The sequence below is a fragment of the Onychomys torridus genome, chromosome 12 (genome assembly GCF_903995425.1).
Source record: "Onychomys torridus chromosome 12, mOncTor1.1, whole genome shotgun sequence".
Taxonomy (NCBI): domain Eukaryota; kingdom Metazoa; phylum Chordata; class Mammalia; order Rodentia; family Cricetidae; genus Onychomys; species Onychomys torridus.
In genome coordinates, this window is record NC_050454.1 from 27,948,977 (window position 1) to 27,967,154 (window position 18,178).

The 18,178-nt window shown below is 41.5% G+C and overlaps 1 protein-coding gene across 1 annotated transcript in view; it reads left to right on the top strand.

The window, feature by feature from the left end:
• Morc1 (MORC family CW-type zinc finger 1) overlaps positions 1-18,178 on the top strand; it is a 165,167-nt gene that overhangs the window by 57,734 nt on the left and 89,255 nt on the right. Inside the window, exons 11-13 of the mRNA XM_036203849.1 lie at positions 582-652; positions 3,070-3,134; positions 12,783-12,926. Coding sequence (XP_036059742.1) covers positions 582-652; positions 3,070-3,134; positions 12,783-12,926 — 280 coding nt within the window. The remainder of the gene's footprint in view (positions 1-581; positions 653-3,069; positions 3,135-12,782; positions 12,927-18,178) is intronic.

The following is an 18,178-nucleotide window of genomic DNA, read 5'->3' on the forward strand; positions in this document are numbered from 1 at the left end:
TTTAGAAAATGCCCTATAGGCTTTCCTGAAGCTGGATCTTCTGGAGGCATTTTCTCAGTTGAGCTTCCCCTATCTCAAATAACTATAGCTTGTGCCTTGTTGACATAAAGCTAGCCAGAACAGTCCCCAACATATTATGAATTAATTGAGATGTTAGAAACTCTGGATGGCAGGATGCTGTGTTAGCTCATGTTAAAGGTGAAAATTGCCTCTTATTTGGGATGTGCATTCACCCTTCCATTTGAACTTGGCCAGCCAGTGAGCTTTCTGGATCTGCTTGTCTCCACCCCACAATGTTGGGGTTGTATAAACGGGCAGTCTTTCCTTGCTTCTTATGTTGGTGGTTGGGATTCAAACTCAGCTCCTGATGCTTGCAGAACAGGCACTGTTACCCACAACAGCGTCTTCCATCTGCCTCAAATAGAATAGTTAAAATGAGTAAGATCTCTGAGAGGAACAGGTGGTTTCAGATTGGTCTCTATGCCATCCACGGTGGTCACAGCTACAAGTATAGAAAGACGTGCTTCGAAATGGCTTGGAAGAATCTCTCCGTGTTGTGACTGTGATGCCTCTGTTTCCAGCTGAACTCAGGTTGAAAGAACTGCAAGTCAAAGGAAACCAACCCAACAGAATTTCTTTGTCTTCTGCCAAGGTACGACATGCAAAAAGTCATCCTCAGTGGCAAGGAATGCCACTTGCCTTTTCTTCTTTGCGCCATTGTCCCTGATGACATACTTTCCAAACTCAAATACAGACAAGCTCACAAGATGAAGGCAATTTCAGCACAGGGAAACAGATGAGGTGAGTGTAGAGAGAGGAGAGGAAACCCAGAGGGAAGGGGGAAGAGTGAGGTGAACAAAGATGATCAGAATCGGGTGAATTTGGAGCAGGGAGAAAGAGCTTTACTGCCGGTTTGTTTAAAATGAAAAAGGGAAGCAGTGCAAGAAAAAGAAAATAATGAAAAGATAGCAGGAAAGTCTGTGAAGCATCCTCAGAAACATCTATTCAAATTGTAGCTCTCCATGGACCCAGATAAATGGGGAACGCAAGGAAAGGGCTAATAAGCAATCTTTCTTCCCAGTGCTAGGAATCATAGACCATAATTATGAATATGAATCACAATGCTTCCAGCTTACAAAGCTCTTTTCTTGTGAGTCGGTTTGCAGAGTTCATAAACAGTCTCTGTAATCCATGTAATATGCCCACGAGTAAGGCACATTATAAAGAACTATAATTATTAATTATAGCATACTGCAGCTAACAGAAAAAAAGAACATCGCTGCAAGATATGCACTGCAAGTCGGCTTTTACCAAAGCCACGGCATAATGCTTCCACTGTGGTGATGCATGGGGCACTGCAGCTGTTGGCGTTCGTGCAGAGATGAACGGGAATGCCAAGAGCTTTCTCTGTCGCCTCTTCTACAGATTCAATAAATAAATCTGTGCAACGATTTGGCCTTAGCTTCACGAGTCAGGGCTCTGTCTAATAAAGTCTCCAGCCTATCTGTCACACAGAAGGGATGAAGACAGAGACTGGTGTGTGTTGGTGTCCCAAACAAAGCAAAATCATGGCTTTCTCAAGGTTCTTACATTCTTGCTTTCATTTTTAAGGAAAAAGTAGACCTATATTATTTTTAATTAATTAATAATGTAAGCTTATTTATTTATTTATTTATTTATTTATTTATTTATTTATTTGTAATTTAAGCTTCCCCCCCACCCCAAGAGTATCAGTGCCCTGTGCCTTCTCTATATGAGAACTGAGAGAAAGACTGTCATGGGCCAGGGCCTTTTTTCTGTCGCTGTGCCTTTGCCCTGTGCGGAGTGCTCTGCCTGCCAGGGTGGGCTGTCTTTGACCAGAGCTTTGTAGCTCTGAAGTGTCCTGGTTACTTTAGTGCAGAGAAGACAGCAAAGCAGAATGACCTCTTCCATGCTTCCAAGCAGCTTTATTTGAAATTCTTTGCACTCTATTCCCACCCCACCCCCCATTTTTAACTTGAAAGAGCATGAAAGTGGTGTTCTATCAGTGATGCAGCCATCAAAAGAGTGCCACCCCCAAGAGGTACCATGGTCATATGTGGAGAGTGAAGCTCTTTAAATGTCTTTTTGTGTGTGTGTTTGTTTTTCAAGATGGGTTTCTTGGTGCAGCCCTGGCTGTCCTGAAACTAGCTCTGTAGACCAGGCTGCCTGCAAACTCATGAAGATCTGCCTGACTCTGCCTTCCAAGTACAGGAATTAAAGGTGGCAATGTCTATACTTTTTCAAAAAAAGGTTTAATTAGCATATGCTATACACAATAATGAGTCTCATAACATTTGTGTACATGCATATAATGCATTTTGATCACATTCACCTCCATTATCCTGCTTTGTCCCCCTCTGTCTCCTACTGCTATCTTTCTCTTCCTGACTAGTCTCCAGAAAAGCCTACTCTTATCTATGAGAACAGTAATAATGAACTCTTCCTTTGCAGCCTAAAGTAGAAGGAATGGAAACATACTAGAGATAAGGATGGGGGAGTAAGCCAGTGTATATCAGACTAAAAGACAGACTGTCAGCTGACTTTAGAGCACCTTAAAAGAAAAAAAGCCTGAGGAACCTCTAAAGGGAACATTTGGGAATTGTTAGTCGAGAATTTGATAAGGAAGAGACATGTCAGGAGGGATACTAACAAAAGTTATTACTGCTCTTTCTCCCAGAAATATGCCCCAGTGATCGCGAAATCTAGGATTCCTGTTCCTTCAGACAAAAGTCAGAGTCTATATGCACTGAATACCTTCCTCAGGTTTTCATGTAGTTGGTGTCAAAACCCATAGACCATATAGGGAGTGAAATGAAGTCAGTGAGGGATCTTAGAATGTGTGCAAAGAAAACGTAGACTTGGGCTTGGTGTGTATTCTGGAAACACTGGATTATAACTGTGCGTCTATGGAGTTCCTACCATGTGAACTGCATTAGACAAGCCGAGCAGGCGCTGCTGCCCCAGAACCTTCAGGTAACAGGGTATCTGCTCAGTTTGCATCAATTCAGTGTCCCTCTGTTTCTTCTCAACTAAATTCTCCTTCTCCAGGATGGATTGCAGAGAGCTTGGGAAGATGTGGAAGCAAAGCATAAGAATCTTCGAGAGAAACAGAGGTAAGGCTTCGGGTTTTCTGTGTGTGAGGACCTTCTCCAGCACCGTGCCAAGGTCTTATTTCTAATTTGGCAGATTTGGACCTATTGTGACAATTTCTCTCTATTAGCATGGGATGTATTATGATAGTAAATCTTAATGGGATGAAGCTTCCCCGACCAAGACACACATTGTAAAACATGGATGAAGTTATTATTGATGTATACAATTGTATCTATGTAATGTTGAAGATAAGCCAGAAACCCTTGAGAATTTGGCAGTTTAGACTTGATGAAGATGTCTGTTTGGGGACACCCAAGCAGGCAATCACATGACCACTACTTCACTGTCCCTGTCACCTTCCTTTACTCTAGAGCAGTGGTTCTCAACCTTCCACATGCTGGGACCCTTTAACATAATTCCTCATGTGGTGATCCCCAACCATGAAATTAATTTCTGATGCTACTGTTAGGAATCATAACATAAATATCTGCATTTTCCTACGATCTCAGGCAACCCTTATGAAAGGGTCATTTGAGTCCCCCTCCCCCCCCAAGTGGGTCATGACCTACAGGTTGAGAACCACTGTTTTTGAGAGCTTAATATTTAAAAAAAGAAACAACACTTCAAGGAATGTATCATGTATGTGTATTTAAAATAAAATGGCAGGGTTGGGGATTTAGCTCAGTGGTAGAGCGCTTGCCTAGCAAGTGCAAGGCCCTGGGTTCAGTCCTCAGCTGTGGGGGGGGGGGGAAGAAAAATTTATTAAAAAATAAAATGGCAAGGCTATAAAAAAAACCCAACTATTGATGTTTGTAAGTTTGATTTTAGCAAGTTAAACAAAAAGTTACTGCTACACAAACCAAGTCAGACTTTGAAAACTGAGAGCTTTTGGAAACTTCTTTATAGGAAACAGTGATTAGTTTTGGTCATATATTTATAACTTTAAATATAAGCTTAAAATGTTAATCATGCATATGCCAAAAGTAAATTTAAGATGTTATGGATTTACCAAAATTATCTAAATTAAATTTCCATAGAAATTTCTATTGAAAACTAAGATTTCTAGTCTTCAGAAACAAAGACTTTGTTGATAACTTGTTTCTAGCCATAGTGAAATGTATTAAAATTAACATGTATTGCCAGTAATAGCTGCTGCCTTGAATGGTTTTATTGGAGAGTGCTAATTTTTAAAATAATTTTTAAATTTAGCATACAAAGTAATGGCATTATGTCATGAAAATACTGTGTTTTCTCATTTCTCCATTTGTTTTGGAAAGGGTCTCACTATGTAGCCATGGCTGGCCTAGAACTCACAATGTGGACTAGGCTGGCCTCAGATTCACAGGGATCTACTAGCCTCTGCTTCTCGAATGCTAGGATTAACGATGTGTACTACCACACCTGTGCTTTTTAACTCTAGACAATCAGCATGTCCCTTACAATTGGGATGATGATGTCATGTGTTTTAATGCTCTGTCTTGGGACCCCTTGTACTGTCAATATCCTTATCCTTGTTTGTTTCAGAATTGGGATCTCATAGTTAAGATTTTTGAGAACAGCTTTGATCTGTATATTACCTTATATATGCATTTAGCATTACATAATAATACACTAATGTCAGCAGGTCAACCTGTGAGAACAGAGGAAAGATCCTATTTGTTGCCATTTGGGGCTGAGAAGGGAAGATTTGTTATACCTCTAATCATTCCAAATTCATTTCTAAAATTCTTAGTCTTTACCATATCCTCTGGCTAGGAAGACATTTTTACATGTTGCTTGTGTGACACAGTATTTAAGTAGCTCTTGGTTGCCCAGTTACTGTGAGTGTGAGCCAAGTCTGCTTCTTACATTCGGGTCTTTTGCACAGTTCCAGCAGCTTCCTTGTACCATGGTAATCTATATCACATTCTGATATTTCTCATTTTTTAATTTTAACACTTAATAGAAAAATCACAAAAATATAATGTAGAGGGATAATGTTTTAAAAAAATCAAACGAACAAACAAAAACCAGTAGTCCTAGCCTATCTGTTGCCACGTAAATTCACTTTATTAGCTTTTACTTATTACCTTTTGAGTTTTGGCAAGTGTTAGCAAGCTAAAGAATATATATTTGGCACAGTTTAATCTACATAGACTATTTGGGAATTTGAGAATACACTGCAAGTGGGAAACTCATACAGTGTCAGGAACTTATTTTTAAAAGTGCCAAGTTATCATTTTTCGTTTTTGTTGTTTGTTTGTTTGTTTGTTTTGTTTTTGTTTTCTTGTTTTATTTTTTTATTTTTTTTCTGAGACAGGGTTTCTCTGTGTATCTTTGGTGTCTGTCCTGGATCTCACTCTGTAGACCAGGCTGGCCTTGAACTCACAGAGATCCACCTGGCTCTGCCTCCCAAGTGCTGGGATTACAGGTGTGCGCCACCACCACCCGGCTATAATTTTTTCAATAATACTGTTGTGAGGGCTGTTCTACGTTGTCAATTAGGCTACATCTAGAATTAACTAAAATGTAATTGGCTGGGTACACCTGTAAGGGGATCTTTCGTAATTAAATTACTTGAAGTGGGAAGATCTACCTTTAATCCAGATCTTTTGAGGTGGAAGGATCCACCTTTAGTCTGGGCCACATGTTCTACTGCCAGCCTATAGAAAGGACACGGGAGAAGGAAGCTTACCCTCTTTGTTTACTTTCCTCCATCTCACTGGCAAGTCCATTCTTTCACCAGCTGCCTTCTTTGGGATTTTGATGTATACTGAAGACCAGCTGAGACATTCAGTCTTATGGACTGAACAACTACTGGACTCTTACCAGAAGTGTTCTAGAGCCACACAAGTATAAGGATGGACTTTTTAAAAGTATCTGGAACAAGTTTTCTAATTTGCTAACATCTACAGTTACTAAAGCCCCTCCCAGGAACTCAGGGAGCAGTGACAGCCTATGGGGGTGAACTGTTTTACCAAGTTAAGGAAACAAATGCATTTGATTGCCCTGACTCACTAATTGTGACAGGTAATGGATTTGGTGACTCTGTATATAAAACTTTTGACAATTTGTGGAAAAATAAGGAAAATAATGATGCTGGTTGTTTGCTCCTAGCATCTTTGGATAAAATGACAAAGGAAAAGAATGAGTTCCATGCTAAAATCAAGCAACTTCTCGCATCTCAGAATGTGGTGAAGGCCAACAGTGAACTCAGTGGCAACAATGACCAGCTCAGATACACATAAGGAGTCTAAAGGTTTCTAAATGTGCCCTGGAAGAGAATCTTCCCTCCAGCAGCCACAGAGCTCAAGTCGTAGGAAATAAATGAGAAGCCTTCATTATATATAAGACTGGCAGAATTAGGGCCTAGAGAAATGACTCAGCAGTTACGAGCACTGGCTCCTCTTCCAGAGGACCCGGATTCAATTCCCAGCACCTACATGGCAGCTCACAACTGTCTGTAACTCCAAGATCTGACCCCTTCACATAGACATACATGCAGGCAAAACACCAATACACATAAAATAAAAGTAAATAAATTAATTAAAAAAAAAAGATTGGCTGAGTTACAGTAAAAATTCAAGTCCCAGGCAGCCTCAGAGGGTATCTGTGGTTAAAGTAAGGACATTAATTGGTAACGAATGGGATCCTGTAACTTGGATCCCATTGTTACAGGGTGTAGGAGGACCTACTGAGGCTGAGAACTTCGAATCCTCAGATTTTCAAGGGTTTATTTCACCCAAGGAAATAGTCTCTTTACCCTCAGCAGAACAAGCATTCTCCCCACCCCTGAAACACTGCCTTTTCTACCTTTGACAAAGAAAATTAATCCTGTAAATTAGCAATGACTTTCTCCAAAGGAGATGTCAGGGAAGACAAAACTGATGTCCCTCAAGGTCCCACCAAGAGTTGCCTCTAGACCTATAGCCAGACTTAAGGATAAGCAGGCTCCCAGAGAGGAGGTAAAAAGTTGGCTGGGCGGTGGTGGCATACGCCTTTAATCCCAGCATTTGGGAGGCAGAGGCAGGCGGGTCTCTGTGAGTTCGAGGCCAGCCTGGACCACAGAGTGAGTTCCAGGAAAGACGCAAAGCTACACAGAGAAACCCTGTCTCGGAAAACCGAAATAAATAGATAGATAGATAGATAGATAGAAAGAAAGAAAGAAAGAAAGGAAGTAAGTTTAGTCCATGAGGAGATGCACTATATTACTAGAGAGCCTAATAAGTTTACTTACTCATTTAAGCAGAAGTCTGGGGAGTATGTGTGGGAATGAAATTTAAGGGTGTGGGATAATGGGGAAAGAAATACAAAACCGGATCAGGCTGAGTTTATTGATATGGGCTCATTATGTGGCAATTCTAGGTTTAATATGGAAGCTTGGCACAGTTGGAAAATTGTCAAAAGTTTGTTGGAGTGGTTGACTGAAGCATTTGTCAAAAGCTGGCCTACTGAAAAGGAGTTGGAGATGCCTGATGTCCCTTGGCTTAGTATTGATGAAGGGATTTTAAGGCTTGGGGAAATTACAATACTAGAGTGGTATGCTGTGTAAAACCTAATCCTCTGTAACACCGAGGCCCAGAAGACCTGCCCATCACTGGTCCCGTAAGATGCAAAATGGTGAGAGAGGCACCAGCACAATTGAAGAGCTTTGTTGTTGCCCTTTTCCTTGTGCTAGGATTTCGGGTCAAAGATGCTGCTGCTCAGTTGGCTGAATTAAATGCAGTGGGTTTAGTTGGGTCCGGAAGGAGCAAGGGCCAGGTGGCAGTCCTGGATGGCCAAAGGCAAGGTGATCGTAGTTATCATACTGGGCAGCATAGACAGAGTAGTATCCATAATGGTCTGGCCCATAATGATCAGCATGGGCAAAATAATGTTTATGGTGGCATGACTCAGATGGATCTTTGGTACTGGCTAATCAATTTGATACCTGGTGTTTCCAAGCGTGAATTAGAAAAGAAGCCTACTGCGTTTTTGTTTCATCTGTATCAGCAGAAAAATTTTCAAATGGAAGAATGTGGTTAAGGGGAGTCTTGGCTCATAAACCAATTGTTGGACTTAAGCCAGTTTGCAGACCCAAGAACTCTTTGGTTCCCCTAGACTTGTACTGTTAGCCTTTCTCCAGTCCTTCCCCACTGGGGGGAAGGAAACAATCAGATTTTCCTGGGTCTGTTGAATACTGGTTCTGAATTAATGCTGATTCTGAGAGATCCCAAGACAAATAGTGACCCTCCAGTTAAAATAGGGGCTTCTGGAGGTCAGGTGTTAATCAGTGGAGTTTTGGCTGAAATCTGACTTACAGTAGGTCCAGTGAGTCTCTGAATTCATCCTGTGGTTATTTCCTCAGTCTTAGAATGTATAATTGGGATAGGCATACTTAGAAGTTGACAGAATTCTCACCCTGGTTCCCTGACTTGTGGAGTGAGGCTGTTATGGTTGGAAAGACTAAAGGAAGCCTTTAGAGTTGCCTCTGCCAAGGAAAAGAGGGAATCAAAACCAATATTGCCCCCCCTGGAGGAATTATAGAAATTAGTGCCGCCATCTAGTGTTTGAAAGATGCAGGGGTGGTGCCTCCCACCCCATCTCCCTTTAACTCTCCTATCTGGCCACTGCAGAAGACAGATGGACTTTGGAGAATGAGAGCTGACTATTGAAAACTCAACTAACTAGCAACTCCGATTGCAGCTGCTGTACCTGATGTGTACCTTACTTGAGCAGATTAGCACATCTCCTGGTACATGGTATGCAGCTATTGATCTAGCAAATGCCTTTTTCTGGTACCTGTCCATAAGGACCACCAGACCAATTTGCTTTCAGTTGTTAAGCGCAGCAGTATACCTTTACAGTGTTGCCTCAAGAATTGATTAGTTCTCTTGCCCTGTGTCATAACTTAGTTTGAAGGGATAATGACTATCTGTTTCTTCCACAAAATATCACATTGTGTCACGGCATATTGATAACATTATGCTTATTGGACCAAGTGAGAAGAAAGCAGTGGTTACTTTGGATGTAATGGTAGTACATATGCACATCAGTGGATGGGAAATAAATCCAACCAAAATTCAAGAGGCCTTCTACTTCAGTGAAATTCTTAGGAGCCTAGTGGTGTAGGACATGCAGAAATATTCCTTCTAAGGTAAAGGGTAAGTTATTTCACTGACCCCTCCCACCACCAAAAAGAAGAACAATGTTTAGTGGACTTACTTGGGTTCTGGAGAGAGCACATTCCTCATTTGGGTGTGTTACTCCAGCCCATCCACCATGTGACTTGGAAAGGTGCTATCTGCCCATCCACCATGTGACTTGGAAAGGTGCTATCTTTGAGTGGGTCTTAGACTAAGAGAAGGTACATCAACAGGTTCAGGATGCTGTGCAGGCTGCCCTACAACTTGGACCATATGATCTAGTTGACCCATGATGGTACTTGAGGTGTCAGTGGCAGGTAGGGTTGATGTTTGGAATCTTTGGCAGGTGAGTCCCAGAGGAGACCGTAGGGATTTTGTAGTAAGGCTCTACCATCACCTGCAAATGCTATTTTCCTTTTGATGGTCAGCTCTTGGCCTGCTATTGGGCCTTAGTGGAAACTAAAAGTTTGACAGGGACCACCAAGTTGCCGTGTGACCTGAGCTGCCCATCATGAGCTGGGTATTATCTGACCCACTGAGCCATAAAGTAGGACATGCACAGCAGCAATTGATAATCAAATGGAGATGATATATATGTGATCTGTCCAGAGCAGGTCCTGAAGGCACAAACAGGTTACACGAAGAAATTGCCCAAAATACCTATAATTTCTACTCCTGTTAGAGTACTGTATCCGCCCAAGCACGCAGCTGTTGCCTCATGGGGTGTGTCTTATGATCAGGGGTCCAATCAGGGTCTGTTTGGCTGCTGGTTCTGCATGTTATTGCAGGTACCATCCAGAAGTGGACAGCTGCAGCATTACAGTCCCTTTCTGGGACAACCCTGAAAGACACTGGTGAAGGGAAATCTTCACAGTGGGCAGAACGTGGGACAGTCACACGGTCATACATTTTGTTCTGAAGGATAAATGGCCAGGTGTGCAGTTGTTCACTGGTTCACTTACTGTAGTCAGTGGATTAGCTGGATGAACAGGCACTTGATTGGAAAAATGGTGTGAGATATCTGGGGAAGATGTATGTGGATTGATCTCTGCAAATGAGTGAAGGATGTGAAGATATTTGTGTCCCATTTAAATGCTCATCAAAAGGTGATGTCAGCCAAGGAGGAGTTCAGTAATCAAGTAGATACAATGACCTGTTCTGTGGTCTGTCAGCCTCTTTCCCTAGTCACCCTTGTCATTAACCAGTGGACTCATGAACCAAGTGGCCATGGTGGCAGAGATGGAGGTTAGATATTGGCTCTACAGCATGGACTTTCACTTACCAAGGCTGACCTTGCTACTGCTGTTGCTGAGTACCAGATTTGCCAACAGCAAAGAGAAGCACTGGGCACCAGACATGGCACCATTTTCCAGAGTGACCAGACAGCTATGTGGTAGCAGGTTGACATTGAAGCACTTCCTTCATGGGAAGTAGATACTTATTCTGGTTATGAATTTGCCTTTCCTGCACATAATGTTTCTGTGACCATCTAAAATGACCATCCATGAACTTACAAAATGCATTATTCATCATCATGGTATTCTACACAGTATTGCTTCTGACCAGGGAACTCACTTCATAGCCAGAGATGTGCAACTGTGGGCCCACAGTCATGGAATCCACCTAGTCTTACTGTGTTCTCTATCATCCTAAAACAGCTACCCTGATGGAAAGATGGAATGGACATTTGAAGGCACAGTTAGGTTGTAACAGCATGGAAGGCTGGGGTAGGGAGCATCTCCAGAAGGCTGTATATGCTTTGAATCAGTGTCCAATATTTTGGACAGTTTCTCCCATAGCCAAGATCCACAGATCCAGGAATCAAGGGGTGGAAAGGAAATAGTTCCACTCATAGTCACCCACTAAGAAAATGTTTGCTTCCTATTCGTGTGACCTTAAGTTCTGCTAGCCTAGGCCTTTTGGTTCCAGAGAGGGGAGCATGTCTACCTGGAGACACAGCAAACATTCCATTGAACTGGAAGATCAGACTCCCCCTGGACACTTTGGGACTCTGGTACCCTTAAGCAAACAGGTTAAGACAGGATAACAGTGTGAGGAGGGGTGATTGATCCAGATTACCAAGGGGAAATTGGATTGCCTCTCCACAATGGAGGTAAGAAAGATTATGTCTGGAGTGCAGGAGATCTTTTAGGGCATCTCTTGGTGCTACCATGTCCTATGATTAACGCCAGTAGGAAACTACAACTTAACACAGGCAGGATTATAAAGAGTATAGACCCATCAGGAAGGAAGATATTGATCGCTATTCCAGGAAAAGAGCCAAGACTTGCTGAGCCACTTGCTGAGGGTAGAGGAAATACAGAATGGGTAGAAGAAGGTAAATATCAGCTAAGGCCACATGACCAGTTGCAGAAATGAGGATTATAATTGGCATAGGTGTTCCTTTCATATTTTGTTAAGAATATGTTTGTGAGGACATTTGTGTTTTCTTTCCTTAATTTCTTTATCGTGTAATGTATTAACACCAGTAAAGAGAATAACAGTGGTTATCCTATTTAAGCTTTGAGATACTAAAAGAATGTCCCTCAAGGGATATTGCCACCTATTCTAAAATTTATAATGAGATTGTGGTTGTGCATGGGATAGTTATATTAGGCATAATTATAATCTAGTTAAATATATAATGCATTCGTGATGGTAGGTAGAATAGTTATATCATGATAGGTATAATTATTCTGATTATTGTTTACATTTGGAAATTAAGCATGACATAAGGAGATATGATTGTGTGTCAAGTTGACAAGGGGTAGTTTGTGATAGCTATTCTTAGTTGTCAATTTGACTATATCTGGAATTAACTAAAATCCAAGAAATAGGGTAAATCTGTGAGGGAATTTTTCTTATTAAATCATTTGAATTTGAAAACCCACTTTTAATGCTGATATTTTGAGGTGGGAAGATATACCTTTAGTCTAGATCTTTTGGTATGGAAAGATCCACCTTTGGTCTGTGCCACACCTTCTGCTGGTAACCTATATAAAGAACATGGAAGAAGGAATCTCTGATTGCTTGCTCTTAACTCTTGTGGGCAAATCCATTACTTCATTGGCATTACAGCCCATTTTTTTTGGATTCTGATGTATACTGTAGACCAGCTGAGACATCCAACCTCATGGACTGAACAGCTACTGGATTCATGGACTTTCCTTTGGTAGATAGCCATTGTTAGACTAGCTGGGCCACAGCCTGTAATCTATTCTAATCATTCTATAAGTTCTGTTCCTTCAGAGAGCCCTGACTACAACAACTACCACATGTGTCAGCCCCGAGAACATAGAGATCTTTCAGATCCTTTTAGATTTAGATGAACAGACTTGTATTTGAATGAATGTTTGTGCTTGACCTGTGTAGTAATTTGCATATACAGAATACTTGGCTATATGTACAATCAGCTGTATCTACCAGATTTCGCAAAACATCTGCTATGTTATAGGTCATTCTTTTGATATCTGTCTTGTGAGTTTAATTATTAGATGCTTTTATAAATTTCATATTTTATCTTAATAGAGTACTTTTAACCTGCCTTTCTAAATACAATTCTAGGGCACTAAGGAAATCAAGAACAATCTCCCTGTTCTTTGGAGTGCACATAGAAGACCAAAGGCAAGCTGGAATGTTCATTTACAGTAATAACCGGTTGATCAAAATGTATGAGAAGGTTGGTCCCCAGCTCAAAATGAAGTCCTTGTAAGTAAGCTTCTTTCTCAAGTCAAAGTGTAGGGAGGTCACAGGCCATTTCTGTCTGTGGCACTAGATGAGTGATTCATCACAACACAAGCAAGTGTACTCTTTGCCATTCACCCTTCCTCTCCTGCAGGAATTAATCTGCCTAATTTATAACATGAGGCTGTGTGCTGGCTCTCAGAAGAAAATCACATTTTGGGAAAAATAATGTTTCCAATGCATTTCCTTAATGTCTTTCAATCTCTTATGTCATCTTTTCATGTTTCTAATATTTTAACAATTAAAAAAATACAAACTAAAGAAATGTTAACAGAGAGTGGGAAAAACCCTAAACTCTAATCTTGTAAGGAACAAACCCTATTACAGAATTTGCAGCTCTTGTCAGTTACCTGCATGGATATATGTTAGTAAACATCTCCAGTCTGCTTAGATTCTCAATAATGGATTCTGGTGTGAAAGTATAATAAATTGGTTTGACAGTTATGTGGAATCTTACTTAGACATCATAGAGGAATGGAAAGATGGTCCAGCTGTTAAAGGCCAGTCTCACAACCAAAAAGACAAAAGGACAGAGGCATCATAGAAAGGGACAGAGTCAGACAAGATGTCTAAGAGTGGTGGAATGAGTTGGGGTGGGGGGGGGGGAGGCTTTGGTCTTCTTGCTGCCTTATGCTCAGGGAACTAGCTCTTCATTCATTGCTTGGGCAAAAGCGGGTTGTTGCAGAATCATGTGCCTGGGTTGCAGTAAGCTCTGCAGTCAGAAAGGTCAAGGGCGACCATCTTTTTTTTTGTGTGTGTGTGTGTTGGTAACCCTTTATTTTTACCATGTTGTGCATTTTTTACATTTATGAATTAGCATATGCATGTGGGCACATGCATGCCACTGCTTGTATGGAGGCTAAAAGGCAATTTGTAAATCAGTTTTCTCCTTTTATCACATGGATCCTGGAAATCAAGGTCAGGTCCACCAGCTGGGTGGCAAGCGCCTTTATCTGCTGAGCTACCCTACCAGTCCATTATGCACATTTCCTTACTATTTTGAGACAAACTCTGTGTAGCCTTGGCTGGCCTGGAACTCACAAGGTCCACCTGCCTCAGCCTAGAATTAAAGGCGTGCATTACCACAGCAAGTCTATTGTGCACTTAAAAGTCTAAAACCTAGATGTTTTCAGTAACATTCACTTTCCCCAGCACATGCTCAATGCAGTGCAGTAAAGAAACTGCACAAACCTAACAGACTTATAAATAGCAATGTTCCGGTCTAGAACCTCTCCCATCTCTCTTAACCCAGGGGTCAGGTTTATGTAACTGTCATTTTTTTTTTTTTTTGGTGAGGATATTAACAATTTCACTTCCTAAGTGGTTTTAAGTTTTTTTCCTACAAATTTTAACACAACTTTAAACCATGTTTTTTCACTAACTCTACTTTGTCACACACTGGCAGCCTCTTTACCATCTAGGACGATTAGGTACTGCGTATTTGGACTTGTCTATGTTCTGTATCCATGATATATCACAAAATAAGACACACAGATAAAAGGGACAATGGCTAATCTTGCATTACCAAAACTTCCATTAGTATTAGGCCCTTCGTATGCTTTCTTTCTTCCTCCCTCCCAAACCAGCACAAGTCTGTGCTGCTCAGAACTGGTTTCACCATTGCAGCATTTCACCATGCGTTTAAACGAGAATTTACAACATGTATTGTTTACTACATCTACCTTTAACATACTTTGTGCACTCCTAAACACCTAGAAGGACTAGATGTTTCAGATGAGGACATAAGTTTGTCCCCTATATACACAGTAGTGTTGAAACCACACACACACACGTAACAATGGTTAGATCTCAAAGTGTCTTCTGCTGAGAGCATTGTGGTCTCCAATCTCCTTTTCCTCCAGCCTCTCCCCTGTATCACGTGACACAGGCACCCATCACGTGGATACTTTCACAACTCTCTTCAGAAGACAACCTTGCTATGAACTTTAGCAGAGTATACAGGATGTGTTAGCTCACTAACTCTACATTTGTCATACGTCGGCAACCTCTCAACACCTAGAAACTAGAGATCATAAAACGCGGACTCCTTTGTCCAGTCTGTACACTATATACAGAACAGCAACGTTAAGTGAAGAGTATCTAACACACAGGGTGATGGGTCAGCTAAAGGTGTCTAGCACACTAAGGGAATATTTTTTCAGTTTCTTCCCTCCCACCTCCTCAATCCACTGGACAAGTACAGCTTGTGTACTGTTCTCTGAGGTGGACTAACTATTCTAAACATAGTATCTCCAGTTCTCCAAAAAACTATTTACATAAAATATTATTCTACTACTTCAACTTTTAAATGTAATAAGCACTTTTACATATGTAGAAAGACTAGGTATTTCATGTAAGACTTTATCTGCTATTCACACTGCACTGATAAATAACTATGCAAATCCGTGGTTATTATCTGAGGTATCTTCTGAACACAACCCTCTGGGCTTTGACCCACTTTCTTCTTGCCCTGTGCCTTTAAACCAGTAGACAAATACAGGCATATGTAATGCTTATAAATAGCCGAACAAATTCATATCCCCAAATCATCTACAGAACAATCTTACCTATAAATTTTAACAGGGAACACAATGTGTTAATTTTACTTTGTCATAGACTGGCAACCTCTCTAACATCTAGAGGCTAGAAGCTGAAGATTTCAGACAGATTTGTCCATTATTTACAGTATACACCTAACAAAACAAAATGCAAATTTACAGAAATGGCATCTGAAAGGTCCCATATAAGCATACTAGCACATGACCTCACTGCCTCCCAGTACTTCCTCCAAACCACTGAGCAAGTACAGTACTGTTCACAGAGGGGTTCAAATTCTACTCCCAAAAGGCAGCGTTTCATGAATTTTAGCAAAAAGATATTTACAAAGTGATATTTTACTACCTCTACATTTAACATATGTTGGGCACTTCCAAACATCTGGATAGACCAGATGTTTCAAGTAAGGACTGTTGTCCACTATGTACACAGCAGTCCAGTAAACGGCACACATGTAACAAGAGTAATAAAATTTTTTTAACACAAAAAGAAAAAATTTTAACATAAAAGTAACAAAATGTCTTGTTCTACTACCTCTACTTTGTCATACACTGGCAACCTCTTTAACATCTAGAGTGACTAGATGGTATAAGTTAGGACTCCTATGTCCTTTACATGTACTATGTACACAGCAAAGCCAAACACAACGGGACAGTGATTTCTATTCCACCCATGGAGCACAATGGCTTCAGCTCTGCATGTCCTTCTCCCGGGAACCAGGGCACAAACACAGTGTGCTCAACTGGGGAGGGGTGTGGCTATTCCTCCCTAACAATATTTCAAATGATTCCTAACAAAAACGTATTTACATAACGTGTTGTTTTGCCGCTTATAAAATATGTCAGGCACTTTAGAGCATCTAGAAAGATATTTCCAAAAAATACTTGGCATTGTCAAACACATACACACACACACACACACACATACTCAAACGGGTGGGGGTGGGGAATGAATAAAATGCATACATAATACAATAATTAGAACACCAAAAAAAGATGTCTTCTTCACACGACCAATCTGGCTCCAGACCTTTTCTTCCTCTGTCTGGGTCCTCTAACTACTGAACAAGGGCGAGTGTCGCTCCTGGGTCTTTCTAGAGGTGGCCTAAACAATTCCATTTCAAAGTCACTTCTAGAAGACAGGTCTATGATGTTTTCAAAGACGACTGGGTACACACCTCATTTCTGATTTCCTACCTCTACTTTACCCTGTGTCAGCAATCTCTACAGCTAGATGTCCAGATTTAGCCAAAGGTCTCTTTATAAGGGTTGGGGATAAGGTTGAGAGCAGCTTTTTCATATTATGTACAAGGCCTTCTACTGCGGCGGGTTCGCTGCAAGCGATGTCATGTCCAGGCTTCTCTGGGTGGGAGCAGGGCCCTACAGTCGTTCCTCCAGCCACTATGCGGGGCTCCATTCATCTTCCTCCACGACTGTCGAGGCCTCTGTTCATCCAGGTCTGGGTGGGAGGGGGGGGTCCTCCCAGCAAAGGCCCAGTGTTCCTGAGCAGACCCACCGCCTCAGGCTGCAGAGCCTGGAAGGGCCAAGCTTGGCCTTTGGGTGGCCGCCATTCTTTCCGCCACACCACGCCCGCTGACACCTGAAGATGTCCTTGAAGGCATGGCTGGGGCATCTCCATGGTCCTGGGCGACCATCTTTTACCAAGGAGCGTTGAGTGCACTTTAAAACTGTGCTCCAACAGTGAGAACAGTGTTTCTTTATTATTAGTTTTACGGTTAACATGCAAAGTGACCAGTTTCTTCATGGCATCTTCATACACGTGTGCCATATTTTGTTTTCTTTCTCTCTCTTCCCCCACGCCCTTCACCATGCTTTCTTCCTCTTCCAGCTGATACCCTTTCTGCCCTCCCACCACCCAGTGAGTCTGCCTTTCTACTTTCTTATCACATGTATTCCAGCACCTGTTCTATTTCACGCTTTTCTTGAGATCACTTCCTTCCCTCTTATGATCCTTTTTTTAGTTCTATGACCTATAAATACATTCATAGGTACACAACAATATATATATATATAAATTTAAAAAATAGTGAATATAGGCTCTATGTGTCATTCTGAGCCTGATTTATTCTCTTAGCATAATGGCTTGTGGTTGCATGAATTTTCCTTCCAATGTCATATTTTCATTTTTTGCCTTTTTTAAATTTGTTTTTTCTTTATTAAGAAATTTTTCATTCATTTTACATACCAACCACAAATCCCCCTCTCTTTCCTCCTTCTGTCTCCACAGCCTTCCTCCCCAACCCCCACCCCCATCCCCTCCTTCAAAAAGATAAGGCCTCTCATGGGGAGTCAGCAGAGCCTGGTACATTCAGTTGAGGCAGGTCCAAGCCCCTCCCCCTGCCTCAAGGCTATGCAAGGTGTTCCACCATAGGTAATGGGCTCCAAAAAGCTGGCTCATATACCAGGAATGGATCCTGATCCTACTGCCAAAGGGCACCTTAAGCATACCAAGTTACATAAGTGTCTTGCTATACAGAGGGCCTAGTCCAGTCCCATGGAGGCTCCATAGCTGTTGGTCTACAGTTCATGGGTTCTACAAGCTTGGTTTGGTTGTTTCTGTAGGTTTCCCCATCATGATGAACTTGATGCCCCTTGTTCATAAATCTCTCTTCCCTCTCTTCAACTGAACTCCTGGAGCTC